Source organism: Siniperca chuatsi, linkage group LG9, assembly GCF_020085105.1.
Source record: "Siniperca chuatsi isolate FFG_IHB_CAS linkage group LG9, ASM2008510v1, whole genome shotgun sequence".
Lineage (NCBI taxonomy): Eukaryota > Metazoa > Chordata > Actinopteri > Centrarchiformes > Sinipercidae > Siniperca > Siniperca chuatsi.
The window spans coordinates 10,064,737-10,092,224 of record NC_058050.1 but is presented as its reverse complement, the minus strand read 5'-3'; the positions used below and the strand labels follow the sequence as shown (position 1 = coordinate 10,092,224).

The 27,488-nt window shown below is 42.4% G+C and overlaps 1 protein-coding gene and 1 long non-coding RNA gene across 6 annotated transcripts in view; one reads left to right on the top strand and one right to left on the bottom strand.

Moving 5' to 3' along the window:
- cadm4 (cell adhesion molecule 4) overlaps positions 1 to 27,488 on the bottom strand; it is a 145,776-nt gene that overhangs the window by 28,410 nt on the left and 89,878 nt on the right. For 2 of the 5 annotated variants that reach the window (XM_044208736.1, XM_044208739.1), the window contains exon 2: positions 1,100 to 1,246. In XM_044208736.1, coding sequence (XP_044064671.1) covers positions 1,100 to 1,246 — 147 coding nt within the window. Of the gene's footprint in view, positions 1 to 1,099; positions 1,247 to 8,660; positions 11,121 to 27,488 lie in introns of those variants that run through there. The other 3 variants (XM_044208737.1, XM_044208735.1, XM_044208738.1) reach the window with 3 other exon arrangements.
- Positions 25,529 to 27,488, top strand: part of LOC122881943 — a 34,768-nt gene continuing 32,808 nt past the window's right edge. Inside the window, exon 1 of the long non-coding RNA XR_006379264.1 lies at positions 25,529 to 25,992. This is a non-coding gene — a long non-coding RNA (uncharacterized LOC122881943). The remainder of the gene's footprint in view (positions 25,993 to 27,488) is intronic.

The following is a 27,488-nucleotide window of genomic DNA, read 5'->3' as shown; positions in this document are numbered from 1 at the left end:
TGTTAGTTGATTGGATGTTGTTACAGTTTGCCAATTTTGTGCCTATTTGCATTGGTCAGTGATTTTAACACAAAGTCAAGCCCACTACATCCAACAATTTGTTTATTATAACTTTACCTGTTTTGGCTTTTTTGCAAATGACTTGGGGGAATTTTTTTTTAATTTTTTTATTTTTTTTTACACATTTTGCACAACCAATTACTGGTATAACTATCAGCTGCTATTGGGTTGGTGTACTGTATAAATAATTTCAAACCCTAAACAAAACATTCATTTAGTTGTTAGGTTGACATGGTCTTTTAAGCTTGAATGACCAAAACTATTTGAATATATTCAAATTCACCCTCTTGCCCTTAACTCTAAACATTTACAAACCACAGTTTTACACCATAACCTTAAACCCGAGCTAATGTCTTCAGAGGTTTATCACATAGATTACATAGGGCATAAATAGCTATTGCTACACCACAAAACATAACGCAAAAAATAAGCGCAAAATTAAGCTGCCCCACACAAATTTCAAAGGCAATGTTTAATATCCTTGATCATTGTTATTTTACTCAGAGGTTTCCTAGCAGCACTAGCAGAAAATCTGGCTAAGGTGGCAGCTTTTGCCCTTAATTATTTAAGAAAAAACATGTAGTGTTTGCCTACCCTGAAGCCCTTAATGAAATCTGCTTTCATTATAATATTGGTTACAATGATAATTTGCCATATAACCACCTTTAAAAAAACATGTGATTGCCAAGGCCATGCTCTAATGAGGAGCTGTAATAAGTTATGATCTCATCACAGGGGTTAACTGGATTATGCAGAGTGCTTCAAACTATGCTTTTAAAACTGTTAAAGCAGTCACACTGTTAGGGCAGAGAATAAAACCATCTCCTAAATTAACTCTGGGGTTATCTGACTTTTTAATGTGGAATCACTTTAAAGGCAAAGTGAGGACATTTGCAATAAGAAAAATGTAAAGTGCATGTGTTGGTGAGTCATTGCTAATGTTTTTAAAAAGCTGGCTTCAAATGTCACTGAGGGCAAATACATAGACACAGATAGATTAGGTGTTTCTGCAGAGACGAGAGTGCGCGCACATACACACCTCGCGTGCCGTTGAAGAAGAGGGTCTGTCGGCGGGGATTCTGGATGACCACGATTGATCCATCATAGTTCTGCAGGCGGCAGGAGATCTGGGCCGTACCTCCCTCCAAAACTGTCACATTCTCTGCCTGCACCGCCTGACAGTGGGCTGATGGAGAGAAAAATGCACGTTAATATAGTGATGGGTGGATGATGGAGAGAAAGAAAAAGCGGGAGAGAAGAGGAGAGGGACAAACAGGAGGAACAGATGCAGAGAAAAGATGTTCAATTTGCGCCTCACTTGAGATAGAACCTTTCAAAATAAGGCACTTAAAGCATCCTTCATTTACTCGTTATTCATCATATGGACACAAGGGAGAAATGGAGAGGGGGAGGAAAAGAGAGGAGGAGACAGAGTGATAGAGATAAAGAGATTGAGAGCGAGAAAAGAGACACTGAAGGACGCAACAAGTAAAAGAGGGTCCTTATGAACAATGTGTTCTTATGATTATAATAGGGATGATTATAATTACTGCCATTCATCTTTTTACAAGCACAAACACACATACAAACAGCCCTTTTGCCTCTGGCTAGTCTAACAGAATGCATCAACACACACATTTGAATATATAATACCTTATTAAATCTCTAAGAAGCTGTTGGTCTAGAATATAAAACACACACCAGCACAAACGCACACATTAATGAACACACATAAACACAACCATGGGCACATATGGACGAACACACTCACACAAAGTCACACAAACGGATCACAGGTTGGACTGCGGCCCTGCCACCACCTGTGTGTATGTTAATAGTTTAAACTGCAGCCTTTTCGTATGAGTCTGTGATCGACTCAGAAAACACTGGCCAAAGTACGGAGCAGTAAGACCATGGTGGCAGACTCAAATGCACTTCACACATTCTTAATGCCATTTCTCATCCAGGTGCAAGCTAAACCAATTGATTACACTCCATTATCCCAATGTAATGGTTCTTATTACAGGTATTTGGAAAATGCTAGGGGGGATCGCACACCAGCTAAGGCTCTTGCGAATGAATATGCTCATACGCACAGACACCTGTATGAACATTCATGTGTGTGCATGTGCTCCAGCAAGTACACACTCCCAAATAAGGATGCATAGACACACACAGAAATATGCATGCATGCGGAGTGACACACACACATACACACTCAGAAACTTTAGCATATTATCTTTTTCAAACAAACTTGTCTGGCCCCTAAACCCAATATTTTTAGACAAGGGGGATGAGGAACAGCAGGGAGCCTCTTTGATGTTGCTGACAGCCCAAGAGTTGGTAATGAGGAGGTTGATTATGCTCTGATTGGAGCGCCCTCCGTGTTTGTGGGTCAAGCTGTTGACACGGCACGGCTGAGTCACACCTCCCGCTGAGCACAATGGACACCGAGCTCTGCTGTTTGAATTTAAATGATTAATCCGCAATTAGCTGTAAGGCTACAGCCAGGAGTGGAATGTGATTGCCTTGAAGAGAGAACCAGCTTGCTGGGCTCCCCAAACTAGTATTTACCAATTAGCATCCCCATTTGCATTCCCTCTCTCCCTGGCAAAGTGCTGGCCGTGGGGAGGATTTAGAGAAAGAACGACATCAATATTGAAGCATGATGATGAAGCAGGCAATAAGGTGTGCCGATAAAGACGGGACTATATATATTTCACTGCTGGGTCTAGCAGTGTCTCTGAGCTCTGTAAAACACCTTCAGAAGGCAGGGAATGTTGTGAGACAAACAGATGGTGGCTGCCATAGCAGGAGTTGCTGACTTGACTGCTTTGGGCCAAAATAAATGTCTATATCTGCAACCGAGCGAGTCCTAACTTTCAGTGTGTGTGTGTGCGCACACATGCACAATAGGTTGCCATGTGCATTGGGTGTGCATATGCAGGGGTTGGCATATTGCAATTAAGCTACTTTGACATCATCTGATCCCGCCAATTTCATCCAAATTTAATTCTCCCCTCGATTTTAATCTCTTTTAATGAAATACTCAAAGCCTACATATTCATCACATCAGGGGAAACAGAGAGACACATTGGATATTGAACTGAAGACAGAAAGAACCCAAAAGGGGATAAAGACAAAGGGGACTCTAATACTCTGTGGAACAGAGAAAAAAATCTTGACAATTACCACTAATTGTAGTCATTATTGCTCCCATTCTCTGCATCAATATTGTGATTCATATCGAGGGCCATCAGGGCCTGCCCCTGCCATCCCAATTATTTTTCTAATGGCTGTTATTACTCATCACCGTGGCAACCAGGCTAGGCCGCCATTGTTTTAAACAGTGTTAATTGTAATAGTGCCACTGTGCATCCTGACAAAGTCAGTGCAGTGTCTGTGTGTGATTAGTGACCCATCAGAACCAACAGAAAGAGGGCTTCAAGTAGGAGAGCGACTCCAAACAAAGAAAGCGGTCAAAAGTTTGCCTCTGGGAGGAGGCCAGAAAAACGAATTAGCTGTCCATTTGTACACCCACTTCTCCTGACAGCTGTCCCCCCTTCAAAGGAAATTAGCTGCAGTGGCGTAGCAGTAAAGCGCAAAGAACAGCGACAAAGAGAAATAAAAATAAAAAATTGTTAACCGCTGTTAATGGCTGGCATCCGCTGTCGCCTGCTGAGAGATGCCACCCAGAAACACCTGCTGGCTGCTGGTGGATGATCAATCTGGGCAAAGAGAACAGAGGAATGGAGAGACGGTGGGGGAGTGAGGGCTCTAACCAGGAAATGATAGCAGGGAGTTAGGAAGTGATGGTTTGGGTATAATAATGCAGCTGGCAGGGGCTGGACAAAATATACGAGAGATGACGCATATTCTTTCACTCCCGCTCATAACGCAGCTGGGTACAGCACTTTAGTTTGACTGTAGGTTTTATAGGCTTCCCATCAAGGCCATGAGCCTGTGCTTCTGATCATCAGTATAGTACAGTACAGAGGGGAAGGGAATCAACATCTGTGACAGAAGTATTAATTTGGCCCTCATTAAAATCTGTGCCCATAATAAAATATTCAAGCATCAAATCATATTGGGAGAGAAAGCTGAGAACAATCGATACCATGGTAGTGCACTGACGACTATGATCAACGGATAAATAAAACAGGAGGGGGAACAAAAACAATCACTTCTCTCTCCAACCAAGCGGTGGCAGTATTTCATAGCAGTGAATTGGTGCTTCTCATCATTTGAAATGCCTCTACCCCCGCTGTCACGGCCCCGGAAAAGAAGGAGCCTTTATTTACTACGGCAATAGAGATCTGAGAAGGGCCATCATTTCAAAATACATAAACAAATAAATAAATAATAGGCGTGCAAATTCATAAGACAAGGCTGTTCAGGGGACCGTCCTAATGGTCCCGCAATGGGGTTGAGTTATAGGCCGAGGGAGGCAGGGGATAGAGGGACAGAGGGAGGGGATGAAGGGAGGTGTGGAGAGTTAAAAGAGGGGGATTTGGGAGGCAGCCAGGTGGACTGCTGGCTCACCCTTGGTCACGGTAAATTCTAGAAACTGCCTCACTGGTGCAGGGTTAGCGGGCTGAATTACCGCCTTGCTGCGTCTCTCTCCCTCGGTTTCACTCTCGCCTTATTTCTCTCTCTCCATGTCTCTGAGAGTGAAGAGAGGAAAAGATAGGACAAAAAGACAAGCCACATAAGAGATGAGCTGTCTCCATTTGCCCCAAACAAGCCCCCATGTATCCTTGAAGCAGTGCACTCACTGTCTCCCTATTCATTATCTCTCATTATCTTTTAGTTGGAAGTGGGCCAAGAGCTTGTGTTGTCTTTGCATGCTGGCCACGGATTTACAAGGGAATCGATGCAGGAGACTACAATGCACAACCCCTTATGTTATTACTGCTTTAATTAAAACAATAACAGCAACTCATAGTTTCCACTTTTATGGGGTCGTCTGTTGGTAACTTTTCCATCTCTTCCCATCTGGATGTACATTTTTCCCGCTTTCCCCTGAGTCTGCGAGGCGAACCAGTTTCCACAGTATGTATGCAAATGAAGTTTATGTGTGCAAGCGTGTATGTGTGTGTATATTCACACTTGCTCCAGGTTAATCACAGAGTTTTGTGGTGTACTGACTGTGAAATAGCTGACTTTGAGGTTCTTCTCCATACCTCCCTCTGCAGACCCACAACTCTCCCCCATTCTCTCTCCCCCCTTTCTTTTCCCAGTCTAAAATTATCACTCCATCTCTCTCAGGGAGCCAGAACTCTGCCAATCAAATCCAGTGCAAAGAAAAAAAAGATGCTTCCTCTATAAATAATACATAATCCTTTACAAATCTCGCTCTCGTCTCTCTCATTACCTTCGTTCTGTCGTTTTCTCCTGTCCTTTTCTTCCCTCTCATCCACTCAGCCTTTCTTCTCATTTTTTGAGTGCCCCCCCTCGCTTACACTTAGTCCACAACTCGTAATTCTCTCCTCCTGCCGCATTCGTTTCTAATCTCATTCTCACCATCTCCCTCTTTCTCCTTTTATTTAAACCCGCAGTCTCTCCATCCCTCTCCTCCCCACCTTCTGCCTGATCTAATCCCCGATTCCTCCTCCCTTCATCAGTCCCTTTTCCTTTCTTCCTATCTTCTTCCTCCATCTCTTCTCCCTTATCTTTTATTGCATCGTTCATCATGCATATTTCTCATCAGCGCTGTCCTAAAGATTCCTCTCATTCTCTCCTGGGCCTCAGGAGAATAGTTGCAACTCTTTCTTTCTCTCTCCTGTTAGCTGCTGTCTCTTCACTCCTGTCCCTCCTTTTTCTTTCTTCATGTAGTTCTTTCCCCCCCTTGCAATTGTTTCCTTCCAAGCTGCAATAGGCTTTCATTCCCCTTGCAATCTCTCTCATTCTTTTTCTTTTTGTGACTCAGTGGGAATCTTTTCCTGCCTCTCTGCTGGTTCTATCTCCACACTCTCCTCCGCTAAATGTGATTTGTTCTGCAGCTCAAGTCTGCAGCATAATCGCACTGTTTTTATAGTGTGCTGGGAGAGCAGAAGAGAGGGAGCAAGGGAAAGACAGAAAAAAGTGAAGGGAGTGAATGGGACAAGAGGACAAAACAAATTAGTGGAGCGGGAGACTGAATATTCAGTTTTTCCTCCTCTTTCATCTTCTTCTCTACTTTTGCTTCTTTTAATTGCCAGTTGTATAGCTCAACTCACTCTCTCTCTCTCTCCACTTTATATCCCTCTCTATTTCTCTGTCTGTCTTTTTTAATCTCTCTCTCTCTCTCTTTGGCAAGGAATTTCAGACCCTCTCTCATTTGACTCTCTCTCCATCACCCACTGGTGTACTATGAGCACTGCACTGCTAATCAGCCAAATCAGCATAAAATTGTCTCTGTTCACTTATGACCTCTCATTAGAAACATTTACTTTCATTTATTTATATATTTCACATCCTGTTTTTAACACCCTGACTTTGCTCCCCAGTCACACTGCCTCCATCCTCAGCATTGAAATTTGTTGTCTTCTTCCTCTCATCACTTCCATCCTTCTTTTCCTTTTCCTTTGACCTTCGTATCTTTATGTCTCTCCAGACCTTTGGTGTATTTTAATCCCTCGTCCCTCTCTTGCCCCATCCTCTCTTCTTCCCTCTCCCACTGCTTTGCATCTCCCTGAGACCTCTCCTTTCCTTTTGTCCACCCATCACGTTACTCACACTGCTCTGTTATTCACCTCTTCTTACCCTTCACAGCACCATCTTCCCCTCTCTCTCTTTTTTTTCCTCTCTTTCTGACAGTTAAAGCTGGTTAGCTCTAACTACTGTGCAGAGTTTTATGGCCCGGGTCTGTCACAGCCCCAACAACCCTGCGACAATGGCCACCACACACACCCCAACAGCGGCTTAAAGGAAATTTACAGGGCTATTATGCGATGGCTACCACACTGGAGATTCACCACAGCCAAAAGCACTGGTCTTAACACCCCTACAAAATCCACCACATGGCTGCCTTCCCTTTAGTGTGTATCTGTGGCACACTTGTGTGTGATGCTGATGAGTGTGTATGTTGGAGAGAGGAAATGTTCGGGCGTGTGCATGCATTTAAAAGCAAGATTATGTGTGTGCTTGCTTGTGTTAAATGTGTACGAGAGAGTATATGTGTGTGCACATTCAAGGCCCAACACAAAACTGCCCTACTGGCATGAATTACATAACCATGCTGACTGCCAAGACACAAACTCATTCTTTCTCTGTATCCCTCACTCCCCTATTGTCACCCCCACCCAGCATCCCACTCAACATCCCACAAAACACAATGTCCTTCTGTTGATCTAATATGCAAAAAAAAAACCAACAAAAAAAAAAACAGTGCTGAAGTGAGATTTTGGCTGGCACAGTGGAGCGGGTACTGTGCACAACGGCACAACACTTGTTTACCAATGAGCAGCAGGGAAAGAACATCTCCCTGTATTAAATGCATAATAATAATGACATGAGATATTAATAGCACCTAGCAACTCTGCCACTGATCCCACGCCACTTCATGTACTCCTTTTTCTCTCCATCCCTGCTTCGTGTTCAATCACTCTTATGACTCTTGGTTTAAAATCTCGACCTCATGCAGCTCTTTTTGAGGCTTCGTCTCTTGTTTCATCTCTGGACCCCTCCCCTCCATCTCTGCCTTTCTTGCACACACACACACACACACACACACACACACACACACACACACACACACACACACACACACACACACACACACACACACACACACACACACACACACACACACACACACACACACACACACACACACACTGCGTTGTTCTCCATCTCTGTCTTGCTATTTTTCTTTTTACATACAGTACAAGTTTCTATCTGACCAGGTCCTTCTTTCCTTGTGTCAGTCTGTCTCTCTCTCAAAATATATTGGTATCCTGCACTGCCCCCCAATTTTCTTTCTATTCGACATCCTCTCCATTTGGCTCGCTATATCTCTTCCACTCTGGGGTCCAACTTTCTTTTATTAGGTTCTTCAGAGGAAAGGCTTCAGCCACTGTTATATCTCTCTTTCTTTCTCTGTTTTTATTCGTGACTGTTTCCCTTTAAGTTTCCCTTTAAGTCTTTTGGTCCATCAGTCCACTCTCTTTCTCTGCCTGGTCTCTCATTCCCTGGTACTTTCACCTCCTGGGCATATGCTCCTGTCTTCATATTCTCTCTTAATCTTAATTACCAATTCTAACTTAATTACCAGCATTTTGAACAATTCATTTGAAGCTCTCATTTCATGATTCCATCGCGAGCTATTCCTCCCTTGGTCATGTGCTGGGCACTGCACTGGATCTCATTCTGTATCAATTTACACCAATTAGTATCATATTCATAATTGTTCTCTTTTTATATGACAGAGGCACACTGAATTGCCACTTCCTGGCTATAATATGAAATGAGTGTGTACATGTGAACATAATGTGCTTAATTCCCAGACTTATCTGGCATGTAATGACACCTGAGTTTCCCTCTAGAATCGATACTACACATCTTATTTAATCTGTATGTGTGTGTATGTGCATGTGAGTGTTCATGCATGCATGACTTACGAGTGATGCAGAGCAGGACCAAGACCAGGTTGCGCAGGGCCAGAGAGAAGGGGGCAGGGAGGAAGCGGCAGAGGACAGAGCTCCGGACAGGCCTCATTGTGTATTGAGAAGCTGTGTGTGTGTGTGTGTGTGTGTGTGTGGATGTGCACGTTTGATCAATGGCTCCTCTGTGACCCTGCCTGCACTGCTACAGACAAACTAGTCCATACACACACACTCTGATTTGTTCTCAACTCCAATGCTGCAGACACGTGCACACGCTAACTGCCCAGCTTTACTTCAATGCAATCAGACAGAAGTTGTTGTTTGAGGACAACACTTAAAGAAAGGACTCTTATGTGCTACACTGCATCACAACACATGCAAGCAAACTGTTTTAGCTGCTAGATCGCATGTAACTGAATTGTAGTCACAGCTTGCACGCAATGCACAGAAGTTTGGCCAAAGCTCAGGGCGTTATCGGAGCTAGTGATATAGACACAATATCACAATGCATACAGAGATGAGCTTAGAGCACCAAAAAATTCCACTGTTGACTTAAGCACCTTGTGCTGCTTAGAAAGAACTTACGACATGTGTTGTCTTAAATCCATACAGTGCAGAAGCTTTGCTGCTACAATGCAGTACAGGAGCCCAGTCCCAACTAAACAAAATGGCAACAATGCAAACACTGTTAGGCTAGCTATTTTCTACCACAGTGCTCTGAGCCTCCTGAGACCAAAGCCCAAGACTCTGAGATCAATAAACCAGAAAACCAATACCAAAAGGGACCAAAGCATACCTGCAATACTGTGTTCTTTACCAGCAAGGGTATTCAGTAATGGCAGCTATGCAATTAACCAAACGAGGGACAACTTAATTAGCTCATCCCTGACATCCCTGTACACTGCAGTGTCAAACTCAGAGCTAAGCTAGTTCTGAGCACCAGGCACCTGAACAATCAGCCACAAAATTAACCACAACAACAGGCTTGTCTCCTGTAGGTCAAACCACACTCCTCCAAGGAACAGAAAACATCAATAATACTATATTTCAGTCAGATACAGGTTGAGAAACTGTTCCAAAGCAAGTCAAGTTTATCTCTACTGATGTTGACTGAATGCTTACTTTTGAAACAGAGCTACCTACATTGCTGTGCCCTCGGGGACAGAGAAATCTGGGGCAACAATGTTCATTCTCGAACAGATTGTATTTTAATGAGTCAAATAAGTTTTTTTTGCACTTCTCACCCGACAAATCGGCAAGTAGGAGTCAATGTTCCTTTGAGCTATCACCAAACTGGCCAGGCCTCTGGAGAGATGGAGACACTATCTTGCAACTCATCTGGAGATAGCTAAGGTTAAATAAAATCCATTGAGCTTGAGTGCTGCTCTATAAAGATAGAGAGTGCAAGTGCTTGCCCTGTGTAGAATAACCAACTTGCAAGGGGTTGAGCAAACTGCAGTCAGACGCTTTAGTTTCAGATATTACACTTTTTGGTCTGCTATTTTACCCCAGAGACTTGCACATTACTCTCACAAGGTATCTACCATTATTCGCTTGAATGCTAGAACTCTTTTGATATGCTATCATGTATACACTGTAGAGTAAATGGACAGTGATTTTACATGGTAATTTTAGACTCCTCAGAATAATCACAGGCTATCAGACGGTATAATCGTGCAGCATCGACCTGCCTAACGTTTCCTTTCCAACATGCTCCACTGGGTGCAGTCAGTGCCTGGGTGCACTCCAGATACACACTCACTCATACACACTGATCTGAAAGCCTTCTGTGTTTAAGGTCCGGACAGAGTTCCGCTGATTGTCAGGACCCAATGCATCGTCAGTCTCTGGGACTGTGTTGCTCTTGTATGTTTGTATGTGTAAGTATGTGTGTTTAATCTGTGTGTGTGTTTGTAGTGCAGAAACAAAGCGTGACAAGCTGCGCCACACACCTCACTGAGCACTATCTAATGGAATAAAGTGCGGGTGTCATCCTTAGATTACTACACCCTGCCTGCTCTCTCTCTCACTCTCTGTGCCACTGCAAACACAATGAGCTCTAACGGCAATGGCCCTGACACTTCTGGCAAAGCCGAAAGCGGATCATCGCCAATCTTCCCTACGGCGCTGACTTCACCGGTCAACTGGCTGACGCTGAGAAAATTACTCTGTGTTAGTGTGCACCCGCAACTCGGGTCTAGCAGGTCTGGGGCCTGGCAGCAGACAGACGGAAACAAAGTCTATTCACTTGTTCAAAGTGATCTCCTCAAACTGTGTTTAGTTTATCCGTTCTGCCCTCTTTCTCTCTCCTCTTCCTTCAATCCTGCAGTCAGTCCGTAGTAGCTAGTTAGTTTCCGCAAGTTTGTCCTCCTTCAGCTTTACTTCCTTCCTGTGGATCTATGAAAATTGCTATAATCCCAATGTGGTATCGTTGTTGATCACATCCATCTGTCTATCCGTTTTTCTGTCTTCCACTTGTTTATATAACCCTGGCCACCCTCCCCTTGCTTAGAATGTGTGTGTGTGTCAGTGTGGGATCAGTGTCTGCATATTTTGCATGCTATTTTGTGAAGGTTAGAGATGAGTGTGTGTGGATGGAAGCAGTGACAATGGTTGTCTTTCAGGTCAACAAACAGTGGCGGCGTGTGTGTCTGAATGTGCTTGCCTGTCCAGTGTTGACTGAAGCAGAGTGTACATTTGGCTGTCTGTTTGGCCCTTTCACTATCTACTACCCATTAATTTATCCATGCAGGCACACACAGAGGCATCATAGTGCCTCTTTATGTTAAATGGCCGTTTTTATGGCTGCAGGGATGCGCACGGCTGTCTGCTGACAAGAACTATGTACATGTTTGTGTGTGGCATTTGTAATACGAAGTGGATGTGGATAAAGCAGAAATGAATGTGACTATGACTGTTATGAGTTATGCTGATGTGAACCTGGCTCAATAAAAGGTATCAGTTCCATATTTTTACACTGATGAAACAGAAATCATTGCTAACAGCTAGTCAAACCTGTCAGTATATTTTGCATCAACACATCGTGCATAATGTAATTCCTTTGTTCATGCTCATTGCCACATGTACTATCATTATTGGCAATAAAACTGGCAATATAAAGCCAATGGTGGAAGCTAACTATATTAGACTCTGTGTCTATGACTTTCATTGTCCTGTAAAATGTGAAAGGCAACACAGGTTTGCTATTATAATAGCACCTCTACTTGCTCTTAATCAACTGATCATAAACTATCAGTTCTAATCTGCCACAAGCTTTATTTACAAACATCTTTATGCATTCAATTTGAAGCATGCTGTTCCCTATTATCAAGTCAAATAAAGTCAAATTTATTTATCAAGTGCTTTTAAGAAAATAGGGTCATCACAGAGTGCTCTATAGCAACAAAGGACATAATTACAGACAAAAAGAGGAACACATTGCAAACATTGCACTACTGGCTAGTGTATGTGTATTTGCGTGTCTACAAAGTCCCTGTGTGGGCAACCCCCTGATGGGTATATTTGTTTTTGTCGCAGTGTGCGCGGAAGGAAGGGAGGTAATGGTAAATTGTGTCCCCTGTCCCCCTTCCTCTTTTTTCTCCCCCCTCCTCTCTCATCCAAATCAAATTTTTAATGGGCTTCATTGGTGCCACCGTGGAATAAGTGTTGCCAAAGCACTTAAGGGGCTTAAGTCAGCGGCGTGCTGAAAATATTAAGCACTCAAACAGCCTTACAAGGATCCCTGCCTGCTTAAATATGCCGAGGAGGTCGTGCCAGCATTTAATACCAATGGTATTAAAGTGCTCCGACAAGGGAGAGGAACAGAAATATAGATATACACAGTATGTACCACAACTGGGAATAGCTAGAGAGAAGGAGGCTGGTGGGAAGAATGAAAAGGGGCGGTGGAGGCATGAGGTGGGGGACGTGGGACGGGGGACGGGGGATGGGGGGAGGGGGCAACAGTAGAAGTAAGGTAAGGAAGAGTGCAACTAAAGACAAAGGAGAGAAAAGGAAAGTGAAAAACAGGGGTGACAGTCGTAGAGAGGCAAAAGAGGAGAGGAAAGGAAATAAAAATCAGTGTAGAGGAGGAGAGATGCGAGGGAATCGGGCCAAGGTGTGGGAGGTAAGGGTTGATGGGATAGCTGTGAACCAGCAGCAGAGGGCTAATGCAGAGATTCTATCGGGAGGCTTATCCAAGATTAAATTTCTCTTTGTCCTTAAGGCGCTTCTTGGGTAAGCGGAAGTGTCGAATTTATTTCTTATGTCTCCCTTGAGGTTGTGCAGGCGAGTGGGTTAGAATGTATGTGTATGTGTGTGTGTCTGTGTGTAAGCGTGTTGTGGGGGGTACATGTATATGTGTCTGTGTAGGAGTGAATCTTGAGGGTTTATTAGCTGGCAAAGTGTGAAGGAGGGCATGTGTTCCTGAAAGGTAAAGATAAATCAAATGAACATCTCCCTAAGGGTGTTTCAGCATAAATGAACATTCGAGTATTAGCATGGATACATTAATGTAGGTATGTGAACTCATACATATAGATATTCATGAATATTATATGAAAAGTTTGTTTTATGGAGCTGCCACAAAAGTCCCAGACTACTTGAATATTTAATCACTCACAGCAAAGTATTATCTGAACTGTCCTGATTGAGTAATCTCCTCTGGGATTCTTTCCAGTGTAAACAAAATACACAACACTGCAACTACTGTTTGAGATGCTGCAGAACCAATGGGCTTGATTCCTTATACGCTATCTTTAACTTTTACAAGAAGAACATCAAAAATATCTAATTATAGGCCATTTTTCTTATAAAAATATATTTTGACCCAGGTTTGAGTACATTAACTAGGGTCGACATGCTCAGTCCCTCCATGGCCCTCTGCTCTCCTTCGCTCTCGTCTTTCTGATTTCTTGTTTGTCTGGCTGACTTGGTGTTAATAGCTAGCCTAGAGCAATGCACTAGCTAATCCAACAGGGTTTGCTCTGAACTCTCTAATTAGAAAAGTCACAGCTCCTCGATCTATGGACACTATCAGTGACTGCACTTTCTGGAGGCACAGCTCAGGCTACTTCCTGCTCACCTCACGCTCCTGGGCAAAGGGATCAATAAGGCCCGATCATTTGAGTATTTCAAGAGACACCACCCGTCTTTCTTCACACAAGTTAGGATTACAAAGTTTTGATTTTCTTTATTTTTCGCAGTCTGTTGACAGTAGAGCCTGGCAAATAAATAAAAATCAATGTGGCTCACATCATGCCAGGCTAACAAGAATACAAAACAGATATTAGGATTTGAATCACTGGCTTTCTGAAATTACATGATTTGGATGAGAATGCACAAGTGTTTTTTCATATACTCTTACTTTGCCTTACCTTTCTCTGTGAATCTACAGTAAAAATTCACTTTCTAGTAGACAACAAACTTGGCACTGTCTTTTCACTGTTTTTACAGGGTGGAAGGAAAGACATAAAGGCTCTGTGGTAGCCATTGTAGACATCCTATTATTAGTCTCATCCCATTATGCATTTACCATGCATCAACCGTACATTAAAGGGGACAATTTTAGCTTATTCTTTTCAAGCCTGGCAAAGAACTGAGCATGAATTTTAGAACAAAAGACTCTCAAGTGACAGTCTGCAAGAACTGAAGATGGAGAACACCATTGATGGCTGTTGCTACTGTTGTTGAATAAGCCAGTTGAAGCTCACTACTTCAGTAGAAATGCTCTATTTTGTTTAATTAACTTAATCAGATAGAGCAGTTATTTAACAAACACAAGACTCAGAACCTTTATCACATGCACATGTCTTTCATCATGAAGACTACCAGAAATGTTTCTGTCTTGGGGTCATACATGAATATGAGCAAGATTTGCAATTTGTCTCCACAGCAAATTCTGGAGAATATTCCTTTTTAGTTCCAGTGCCGACAAAAGCTTTAAAAAACAAAAAAAAAGGAAAAAAAGAGACTCCTGCAAATTGCTCACACAAAGATACATCTGGAAGTTTACCAATTTGGTACAAATAAGCCTCTTTCTATCCAAGCACAGGATCAAATATATATTCTCAGAGTATATTGGTATACCACAGTGGGGACTGACATCCTTAAATACAACATTCAGTATCCAGACAAATATTATTATATTGAACATAAACTCTTCAAAGCAAATGCAAAATGTTCTCACTGAACATATCAGCAAAACTTTCACTGTCAATGTATTTCTTTTGTTTTCACTACAATGCACTTGGTTAACGTGAGTGTAAAATTGTGGTTTAGATTAAACATTGAAAAAGTCAACAGCGACTTGAAGCATGCAATGAGATGCATTGACTTTTTCTGTATTTAACCAAAACCACAATCTTTTCCAAACCTTAAGTAAGCGTTTTAGTAGCCTAATCCTACCAGCACAACATCCTAACAGCACACAAACCCTGATCTTCGGTATCAAACTATTTGTGCTAACCTCCTCCCTGTGACTTCTGCACTATATATGAAAGTCAAACTTTGATGACGGGAAAAAACCTTGCCAGGAAATGCAATCCCGGCAGCAATTACATTCTCTACAAAATGTAATTGGCAAAGCAAATTAGTATATGTAATTTGTAGGAGACATGGTTGCATTGTGTATGTCTGAGGAGGCCCAGGCAGGGGCCCTGAAACATACCAGGGATTATAATATGTCAAAGCTACTGTTGGGCACCCAAAATAATTTCATGTTATGAATAGTACCTTTAGTTTGAACAGAAAAAAACACAGGTACAATTGAAAAATTCCAGGTACAGTTGAGAAAGACACAGCAGGATTTAAGGTAGCTGCAGGTCAGATAAAGAGAACTGCAAGATGCAAGGTGTCTCCGCAAGAGTGCAAGAGTAAACTGTATAGGCCAACCAGGGTGGAAGCCTTTTTTTACAGACATGACACTTAATGTGCTGCTGGCCCTTGCTGTTTTCATACATGCATTAATAGAAAGATACACAGTTTAAGTATGAGAAGGCATTACAGGCATATTTTATGCATAACCATGCAAGCCCCCCCAACAGAACGCTAAGCTCAGTCATCCCTTATTCAGTAAGATAAATGCAAACAGTGTTACCTGCCAAGTTGAGAACATACTGTTTTGAGCTTCCTAACGAGTGTTTCTCTGTGCGCTCTGAGCCACATGCTACACAGCTACCTGCTGGGAGTAACACTCATTATCCATGTGGCATCATACCTCCCAGACTCTCTGCTCACTGTTTTCTCTGCTGCAGTGCATGTGTCAGTCTCTCGTCTTTGTATTCCTGGTGCATGTGCTAACATTTGCGTGTTACACGTGTGGAATTCTCCTTTGTTGTGTGACAGATTGGTTGTCACTGTGCCTATATGTGCATGCACCACTTCAGTCTCTTGCTCTTTGCTTTCCAGGTATACACGATGTGTGATGTGCTATTGATGTGTATATCAACCTGTCAAGGCCGCAGCTTATGATGTTTGATTTTTGTGCACTCTGCAGGAGGATGATTTGTATATTTCGGTGTGTATGTGTAGCTGGAAGCGGGGTCTGGACCAGGTTAGCTGTGCGTTGTCGTGACATAGGGTGAGTGATTAGAATTGAGCAGCCATGTGCCACCTCGCCGGGGGGTACCCTGCCAACCGCGTTGCCCCCATTCCGCCAATTCACAAACGCCTAACAAAGAGATAATTTCTCCCTCGCATGATAAAATCTTTCCTTTCACCCAGTGTCTCAATGGAACCCTTTATGGCTTTTTTATCACATCCCTCTTTTCCCTCCCTTCCTCCATCTCTTTCTGTCTTTCTCACTATGTCTGTTGCTTTCCTGACCCCTCCCTGCTTGTTTGTCTCTCTCCCTGCTTGCCCTCTCTGCCTCTATTGCTTTTTTCCAATTCTTTTCGTGCTCTACTCTTCTCTCACTCTGACCTTACAGAGGGTCTTTGCACTGAAGTCACTCTTGTTACACTTTCTCCCGTTCTCCCTCTCTCTGGAGGAAAATCACACACTCATCAGTTTGCCAGCTCTGTTCCTGACGAGCAGGCTCGCAAGGAGAATATTAACGAAGCTCCTCAGCCAATTAACACCTAAAGCACATAACAACCTTTTATGCCAGCAGACACAGTCGCATGCATGTGCGCGCGCACTCACACACACATACATATACGTGCTGCACGTGCACACACTACTGCACACAAACACTTGCAGGAAAATACACACATTGGTTGCCACACACAAGTCAGCCTATACACACCTACAAAAAGAGCAAAGAGGATATAAACAGAAGAGCACATAAACAGAAACACACACACACACACACACACACGCACACACACACTAATAGATGGTGCTGATGAGTGTGGGTGTAGAAAGAGGGGGACATTTATAGGAGCAAGGGGAAGTAATGTAGAGAGAAAGGAGATGCAAACAAAGTGATGAGCAGCAGTGAGGCAGAGAGGGAGAAGGAGAGAGAGGAGAGGAGAGGAGAGGAGAGAGGGAGGGAAGGAAAGATTGTGACAGTGAGGAGAAAGCCAGATTTATCGAGTGTGAAAAAAGGCATAAAGAAAACGAGAAAATCAGTGATAGAAGGTTAACGTGGCTTGGCTGCTCCTGACATGGTTCATGCTAATTTGAAGGGTTTAATAGTGGATGGGTGTACACATGCACGCACACACATACACGCACAATCACACGCACACTCACACACACACACACACACACACACACATTTATTGGACACTTGACATACAAATAGTTGTTTTCGCCAGGACAACACAATACATAAAACATGGTGGTAGAAAGGGCATTAGCAGTGAACCTTTGCACACACACACACATTTCTGGACACATGTGGGGCAGTATCCTCGTATGCATAAAACATGGTGAGAGACAGCAGGAGCAGGGGGCGTTGGGGAGATAGGGAGAACAAGTGCGAACGGACAAAAAGTGTATGGTAATGACCCGGATAACAAAAGGCGGCTTCAAGGGGTGGAGAGTCAGAGAGAGAGTGAGAGGGAAAAGTGTGAATGTGATAAAGTAATGGTGAGGAGGGAGAGAGAGAAACTTCCCTCACGGCCTGCTGCTTTTGGATTGAACAGCATGCAAATGAAAAATGGAGATGAAATAATTAGACAGGCTGACTAGAAGCGCTCATCTAAATATGTAAATGCACTTAATTTTACTTTGATTTGCTCCACTGCTTCCCTATCACTCTCCTACTTCTATCTCTTCCACTTTCTTCCTTCCATTCTTTCCCTCTCATCTGTTCCCATTCCGCTCTCTCTTCATGTTTTTCATCGCCTTTATCCCCCTCTCTCTGTCTTTCTGTCACGTGCTTCCTCTTCCTCTCTGTCCTTCTTTCTACTCTGTTTTCTCTCTCTGCATATTAAAGCTACAGTATGTTAATACACTGTAGGTACATCAGCTCAATTATTCACTGTTTTATGGAGTTGCAGCATACAGAGAAAGAGTGTGTTTAATTAGTTAATTTATGCCTGTCTGACTCTGTGAGGGGGTGTGCATGTTGGTGCATGCACACATAGCGACATGCATGCATATGTACATGTTTGTGGTAAAGGATAGGTTTGTTTTTTTTCCAAGTCCATCTTGATACAATACTCACATACCACATGTCTACAACAAAAGCATTACTGGCTGCTAAAATCATTCCTCCTGTCCATACTGGCTGTGAAAGCAATCCTTTTTTTAGTGACGTAAGTTCAGCTGAAGCAAATATGAGGCTTCAGCTGTCTGAGTTAGCCAAATCAAGTGGGTATCTCCCAAAGTTAGTCTTTTTAGTACAATATTTCCTCTTTGTGTTTCCCTGGACACTGTTTCCTTGCTGAGTTGTAGCGGAGGGATACATCCTGACATGCAGGTTTGTTGCCAGAATGCAACTCTGGCAGTAAACAGACTGCTTGGACAAAGATACCTACGTGATTAGGCTAACTCAGACAACTGGAGCCTCATTAGATTGAGCTGAATTTTGGAATTCTTAAGGTGTGTTTAGACAGAAAGTGACGCAAATTATGGCTTTGCTTCATACTTGTGAATTTCAACACTGGACTGTTTGTGCAGTCCGTGTTGGTTCTCCCCAAACAACCTATGACTGTACAGACATTAGCTGTAAGCTAGCAAGAAGCTAGCACCCCAGCCTCTGACTGACAACTCCATTTCTTTCCGTCATTTCCCTTCAGTCTCCTTTTTCCTCTCATCTCTGTGTTATGAATCAGATTCACAAAGCCCAGGGTTAAGTAAATTTTTTGCACAAGTTGAAACATTTTCAAGTCGCTTGGATGTGTCTTTGTCTCAGTTTGCGCCACCACAAGTAAATGTGTGGCTTGTCACGCCAACTCGTGTCTTTCCATTGACTTTTTGCAAACATGCTGCCACTAAAATTCACCTCACATTCTGTCTGAACACACCTTTTACAGTGGAGGAGGGTATCGCTTCACGGCCATTCATACAGTATGGCGTATGAGTATCATATTAAGTAAAAAAATACAAACCTGTCCTATACTTGCATGCCTGTGTGTTTGCGTTGTGATTTATATAAAAAGTTGACTCTTGTAATCCAACAGTAAGAAGATAAGGCACAGTGCATTTTATTTATCTTTTTTTGAGATTCTCTCTTGAAGCTGCCCATGTAGTTCACAGCTCTACTGTCTTTTTTAAGTCCAATAATTATGGTAACAGTTCACAGATCCTGTTCTAATTAAATACATTGTGCATAAATTCTAAACATGACTGGTTTATGCACCTTGTAAACAAAACTGGCTGCAAAGAACTGTGAAATTAAAATTTCTCATCCTCTCACATTTTCCAAGAATTTCAATAATTACTTTTTTAAGTGTATGTTGAGTCAACATGTTATTAAATTAGTGCATTTTTATTGTCACTTGTAATCGCAGAAGTTTCTCTTGAAACAGAGATCTCAATTTTAATGAGACTATAATACCTAGAAGCAAAAATGAAAATGTGAGTGTGTGTGTGTGTGTGTGTGTGTGTGTGTGTGTGTGTGTGTGTGTGTGTGTGTGTGTGAGAGAGTGTCTGTGTGGATTATAGATTAGAGGAGTCACCATGGAAAAAGGCAGCTGTCCTTCTTAATGACAATCTGTCAGAGCTCTTCTGTAACCGCTCCTCTTCTTTCATCAGTCTGTCTTCTCTTTCTCCAACCCCATCCTCCTCTCTTTAGTCCGACTTGTACCAAACATCCCTCACTGGGACACTCACTTCCTGTTCCTACAAGGTGACTCTGACAGCAGTCGTCCTCATTTTACTTTTTTGTGTTTCCTTTGTGTCTCTCTTTCTCTCTGCCTACTGTTGTCTCTCTTTATATCAATTTAAATATCTGTTTTTTTAACAGGTTTTTTTTCTAATTTTACTGGAATGTCAGAAAAATTCTAATTACAGAATTGTGAGGTTTTATTTGCATATCAGAGGTTTTACGTCTTTTTAGTCATGAATATCTTATCTTATGGTTTATGGTTTTATGGTGGTGAGAAATGACTGAAACACACGTTTATAATGCAAAAGAATAATGTGTCAAAATTGTATTTATTTATTTTTTGCTGGCTACTTCCCTCATAAAGGTTGATGAACTGTAGGATGTTTTTGTTGTTGGTGGTGTGTGTATGTTGTATATGTTTTAACTTATTTTCTACTGTTTTGTTATTGTGCTACAAATAAAGTTGTACTTTATAGCATCTACCCACATTTTAACTTCCTACATCACAGTTAAATGATCATATCAGACAAACGATCAATGCTGACGAATGACTATCTCACTAATTGTGCCACATGATGAGGCCACTATTTGTGGTTTAAGAGGCTATGGTTGGTAAATGGATTAAAGTAATGATTACTGATAAAAAAGCAAGTATGATTTATTGGATCAGAACAAGTTTATCACTTTTCTTCAGGCTATAACTTTGCTCTCTTTTTCATCATATGTCTTTCTGTCACCACTGTCTCAAGTCCAGGAACATGAACATGTCTTAGGGGTTTTGATTTGATTTCTTTCAGTCCTTTGTCGTTCTTTGAGGCTTTGTTATTTCTCTATTTTCATGTTTTTTTGTTCCTCTGAGGAGAAAAAAAGGGCGACATTCTTTGTGTTCAAAATTGTTTCTTTTGCTGACATCAGATAGCTAAAGGTGTCAAATGCAGCATATTTTTTTCTCTGTCCCTCCCTCACTAACACTCACTACACTGCCCACATAGATCAGTACTGTACTGAACAGCCAGTTGGCATGTTCAAGGTACCTATCACTGCCTCCACACAAGTGACCCTGACACAGCACTGTTTTTATTCATGAGCCCTTTCCTCCTCTTCTCCTCTCCTCTCTTCTTCACGTCCTCCAGCTCTAACCCTCAGACTCTGTTTATTAATTTATAATGCACCACCACAGTTTTTACCTACGTAATAGCCAAAGTATTAGAGCTCTCTCACACTGGACTAAACAATGAACATACGGCTGCAACACACAAAAACCAATCAGTCACCAATAATTAAGTTGACATATCTACAATATATTAATTATAATTTTAATAAGCAGAGATGGCCAAATTTATACACACACACTGGTATACCTTAACAAAGGCCCTTTCTCCAATCTGATATCTGTTTTTCAACTGGATGTTTGATTGATTATTATTAGTTTTGGTTAAAAAAGAAACTTCATGTGAAAAGCTGTCAAATTTCTACTTCACCCTACCTTTTATAAGGGCTGCCAATCTCAAACAGAACTCAGTGGATCACAGCCAGGGCCAAGAGGACCAAAAACTGGTTCAGCCTCCATCCCGCTTGTGCCAAGTGAAAGAAAAAAATTATTAATTCATCTAAGAGATTTTCTTTCCCCCGTTTATTGTACAGCAGGCTGCTGGGCGCTGTTTGCCTTTAACAAGTAAATACTTGTTCAAACCGCTTTAACGAGCCGATAGCACACCGTGCCTCTCAGAACACAGTGCACAGTGAATTCAACACAAACACGCACACACACACACACACACACACACGTATGCACATTCCTCTATTTACTCCTGGATGACTCAAAGTGGATGGAGAGTCTGCCAAGCCACAGCAGAGGGATCCACCAAAAGAGCTGAAGTAGCTCACAGCAATTAACCAGCCTAAATTTTATATACCTCCTCTCATCTCTTTAAAAAATTCCAGATTTCACATTTCATTTAGCTTGATCAACAGCACAGTTGGTTAACTAGCTTGAGGGAACTTGGGGGATTTGAGACCTTTTAGAAACTAACCACAAGAAGAAGAATTAGACCCCAACAATCATGACTAACACTTGTAACACTGCTGCTATCAGGCAGTGTTTTATCTGTGAGGCCCCAGTACACCTGTTGATAATTCTAATGAAGAGAATAACACTCCCAGCAGGGGACTAAATTAAGCTGCAGCAGTCACAAACAGACCTAATAAGGCACTATGTGGGGCCTGCACACCAATACATAGATTCCAAGCTGTGTGTGTGTGTGTGTGTGTGTGTGTGTGTGTGTGTGTGTGTGTGAGAGAGAGAGAGAGAGAGAAGAGAGAAAGAGAGAGAGATAGATGGAAGGGTTCCAGTTTTATTATACTGAAAGCATGTTTGCATAAGTATTCTATATGTATTCATCTGCCAGTGCACACTATGCCACCCCCCCCACCCCCCCACCCCCCACACACACACACAGAAATAGACACAAACAGTGTTTTATGATTGTTATGGCTCTGACAGCGGCCCTCCTTTAATTTCCTTTTAGTCTTAAATGAGAGCTTCAGCCCATGGTTTGGTAATGATAGTTATTACATTGCTCTGCCTGCAGGAGGCTATCACACTGACATTCATGCTTACACGCCATTTAATTGATACATGTGCAATTGTGCAGTTCAGTCATGGAGTTATTTTGGAAGGAACCAACACAGTAAACCACGCAAACACACTTGTGCATGCAAACACACCAAAACACACACAAACCCCCATAGCATCACACATAGACATAGTTAAATGCAATCATCCATTGCAGCTTGTCCTTTCTCCACACCCAGCTCCTCATACTAACATCCATCGCCTAGCAACCACCCATCAGGAAACATGATCACCTCCGGACCAGAGTCGCCTGCCCCTGAAAGGCAGCCAATCAGGTAAGCTTCTCCCCTGGGACAAACTACTGTGATCAAGAGGAGAGGGGGGAGGGGAAGTGTGGAGGGTTAATCAATAAGGCTTCAGTGTCACCAGCACAAACCTCACTCTCTTTTTCTCTGTCAAGCATTTCACTCTGTTTTTATGTTCTTTTTACACAGTTATTGATGTCAAAGCACTCGAACTTCATTCTCACCAGCTCTACTCCTCTCTCTCACCCTCTCTCTGTGTGTAGGAGGCACTCCATGACTTTACAACCCAAACCTGTTTTGTAAATATACTGCAACAGATACATATAGTAACTGTGGACTGTGTTTTCTATCAGTATGCTCATACAAAGGTCTGGATTAGAGAAAGATGAGGTGCCACTCACTGAAAAATGGATACTGGTGTCATTTAAAGGTTACAGATATTTATGCACTTTATATTTCACCAAAACATTTGCATTGCCGAGAATTTAATTTTCTAGACATTTGCTCTTTTTTGTCATTGTTGTCCAGACGTTCTTGTCAAATCTAGCTTGAAATTTGCTGCTATCCTGGCTAACAAAGCTGCCTCAAATAGCAAGACATGGCTGTGATGATATTGTAGATTGTGTGTTTGTGATGCAACATGTTTTGAGAGGGATTATGTCCCGCCAGAGAATTTCATTTCTTCTTGTAGCTGTCAGGTGATTGACAGTAAGCGGAGCACAATGTAACGCAGTGATGTGAAAGCACTCAACCTGGGGACTCTCTGGCACAATGAGATAATGATAAAAACAGAACTCTAACAAGACCAAATCAAGGCTTAATTTTTTACTGTGATGGATTTTCTGTCTTAGGCAATTTCAAGTCTGTGCAAGTTGTTTTTCAAGAGGAGTAAAAATGGCAACAAAAATGTCTTCTTCTGATGGTGGAAAAATGAACTATTTTGACACCAGCTCTGTTAAAACACCACTGGGAAAAATATTAAAAAGAGAGGCACAAACTTAAACAAACAACTATATTAACTGTTAACAATAAAACTGAGATGATCCTGCTGACTCCTTATATGACACTGACTTTAGTACCTCTAATCTCACAAGAACTCACTTGATCCAATGAAACTCCAATCAAAACAACAATGGAGGCAGAGGATCAGATCAAGCTGTAAGTTCACAGGGTTAGCTGAAATTGAATCTTAAAAAGGAAAGGGGGAAAACATGATTTGTCAGAAACAAAGTTGAAATAATCAAAACTGATGGCCATAACATAAACCTATAGTTACCTTTAACTTACCTAGGAAACTCCAGTTTTTCTGTGTTGAGGAACAATGAGGATATCATTAAAAGAAAGACTATGTTAAAAAACAAAAATTAACAGTGGTAGAAAAAATATTTCTGGAACTGGCAGCACCTCTCTCTTGAAGGGTTAGGTGCTCCATTCCTGCTGTGGCCCCTAATGCTAATAAAAATCTGAGGAACTCTATGTATCAAACACTATGTTATTATGTTGCCAAGTCATCATTTCAGGCAACAAGAAACGCTGAAAACCCCCTGCTTTTTGTCTCACTCCATCCCTCCATCTGCCCTCCTCTATCACTTTGTCTCTATCTGTCTGTCCCTGTGCCTCAGCTGCGATCCTTCCATCATTTCTATCTCTCCCTGGTGTGCTGTGCTTTTTCGCCTCATCGCTTCACCAGCCACCTTCCTCTCTGGGCCCCCTCTCTCCCCCTCTTTTTCTCTCTATGTTGTTCTCGTTCAATACTCCCCCCCCCCAGCCGTGCCACCTCTCCTTGACTCCATCCCTTTTTCTCCCACTGCTACACCTTTCTTCACTCCCCCTGTCCTTCCTCATGTCATCATGCATCATGCCATTTCTTATCTGTTTGTCACATTCTACTTCTTGCTGGGTATTCTTAATCCATTACACTATCTCTCTCTCTGTCTATCTTTCTTTGTGTCCTGTGTTTCATCTCCTCTACATGAAGCAATTATCTGACTTTCATTGCCGTCCCTGTCCTTCTCTCTGTCTCACGTGTGTTGATGCCTCACTGTGTATTCTGCTCCTGTAAGTGCAGTGTCCACATCTAACACGAGTCTATACAGTGCTTGTTGAAGGCTCATTATTTTCCATTTTTATTTTGCAAAGAAAATGATTTTTTTAAATAAGAGAAAATATCAATAATCCAAAACTCTTGGTGAATATGGCATTATTAAAACAGCATTTGCAGCATCAATATATATTTTTTAATTATATTATTTTTTATTTCATCCAGGGGCTGTCAGAGGGTTGATCTTCAGCATAATCAGCAGCTCTTCTGCATTCTCCCATTTTCACTTCTACATCTATTAGCAGCAACATATTCTTTGCCACAGGAGGACCTTTGTTTCCTCTGGCAGCAGGAAACAGTGCAACTTTTTGGAGCGTGGGAGCATAAAAATCAGTTTGAACGGATCTGGTGTGTTCCTTTCAATAAAACTCTGGATGTTTTTTTTGTGTGTGTGAAAATCGTTGAAATCGTTGAAACTGAAACTGATGAGCTTTGTGTGTGTGTGTGTGTGTTCCCAGAATCTGATTGGTATGGTCCTTATGTCCGGCAGTTGTTGCGGCGAACACTGGAGCAGAGTTCAAAGAGAGGACAGGAGAGGGGAGGAGCTAAATAGGATGCACACACACACACACACACACACACACACACACACACACACACACACACACACAAATTATAGCCACATGCAGATGAAATGTGAAGTAGTGGCTGATGTATACCCTACAATATAAAGCAGCCAAATGCAAATTAAAATAGCTAATATCCCTGTGTGGAGTCATAGCACGGACACACACACACAAACACAAGTTCACTGCATTCACAAGATCACTTTGATAATGTCACAGCCCTTACAGTAGGCTGAAATTGTCCCTAAAAGATCAACCCCCTGCTGCTCTGAGCTAGCATCCTCAAATTAGCATGTGCGCATGCATGTGTGTGTGTGTGTGTGTGTGTGTGTGTGTGTGTGCTCCTTTAAGGCCGACAGTGATGAAAGCTGCCTGCGGCGACAAGACAAGCTTTACCATGACACAAAACACACCCTGGAGGACTGCAGACACCCTGCTGCTCAGGGGTAAAAGAGGGATAGAGGGATAGATGAGGAGGAGAAGAAAAGAAAAAAAGAGTATACAAGTGGAAGATGGAGGCTGACGAGGGAGACATACGAATGGAGAGAGTGCTGCGCTGAGAAGGAGAGACTGAGAGGACAGGTAATTTGTGATGACAGAATGAGAAAGGGAAAACAAAGAGGTAGCGAGAGACAGAGAGAGTGAGGAAGCAGGAGAGAGATGCAACGTGATAGATAAAAACACAGAAACAAGGAAAGATGAAAGGCGTCAGAGAGAGATGGGGGGAATCTTCATCAGAGGGGAAGAAGAGGTAGAAAGAGTATTTATCTAAGCCCTGAGGGGAGGAGAAAAAAATCTGAGCGCGTGGGAGACGCAGTATACAAGAAAGAAAGCAAAAAGAGGAGCGAGGGATGAACATGAGCAATGAGAAAAGCTGAAGAGGAGTTGCCTTTTGAAAGCTATTTGGTCCTGAGCCCCCCATTAATTCAGCCCGCATTTAGCTCTCTCTGTGAAGTGCTTTGGTAACAATGGAGTCATCAAGCAGCCTGCGCGATTTGAATTTAACTTCAGTAAGGGAGACAGGGATGAAAAAAAACAGGTTGGGGGGAGTCTGAGTGGTTGCAGAAATACAGTTAGGGGAAGGAGAGGAGGGACAGGGGGCCGAGTGTGTGGTGCTCCTTCATTGTGTTGAGGGCTATTCATCGTGAATAGATGCTCATGGGAAGGGTGGAGTGTCAACTTTTATTGTCACAAAGATGAGTTATTGTTTATTCACCAGGACAGACACAAAGGGAGGCAAGGAGGATAAGGGTGCCTTTGTGTGTGAGAGAGGGCAAATGTAACGATATATTCATACAAGTATGTGTGTGTGTGTGTGTGTGTGTGTGTGTGTGTGTGTGTGTGTGTGTGTGTATATGCGGGCAGAATCAAACAACTGGACGGAAAATGCAGCGTGATCATTAGAGATTGAAAAGCTAAATAATTACATGCAATTTATTCCCTAGGAAATCATGTTTAAATGTCATCCCGGGATGTTTCTCTGTGGTCACGTGCAGAGTAGGCTACTATGCTGCATTTTCAGGAGGCCACACATTTTTGACATACCCTATTGCCCGCATAATTGACTATCCACTCCTCCTCTCTCCTCCCCTCCTCTGCATCCTTTCCATTATTCCTGACCACCCCCCTTCCCTCACCCGTCTCCCTCTGCTGGGATTATTTACCATGTACAGTACGCTGCCACATCATCTGTCACATCTGTCGTCTGCTCATCTTTCTTTCCCTCCCTCCCATCTCGCTTGTCAAACACTGAGGTCACTGTGAGCCGTAAAATAACAGCAGACAAAAGCGTTCTCTCTTTTTTTAATCTATTCCCTCCTCCATTGTTTCCCTCTTCCCTACTTTCCCTGCGCCCATACTTATCTACTAAATTTGAAAATGACTTGGGACAATGGGGAAAAATAAGCGCTATAATCTCCCCTTTTCCTCCCCTCTCCTGCTGACCCCCACAGGCTGAGATAACAGCACTCAGCTAATGTGGTGACCAATAAACAACATAGTAAACACAACACAGAGTTATTTGTCCACATTAACACTCGAAGCCTCTATAAAGTCACACAGTTTATAACCTCTGTAGT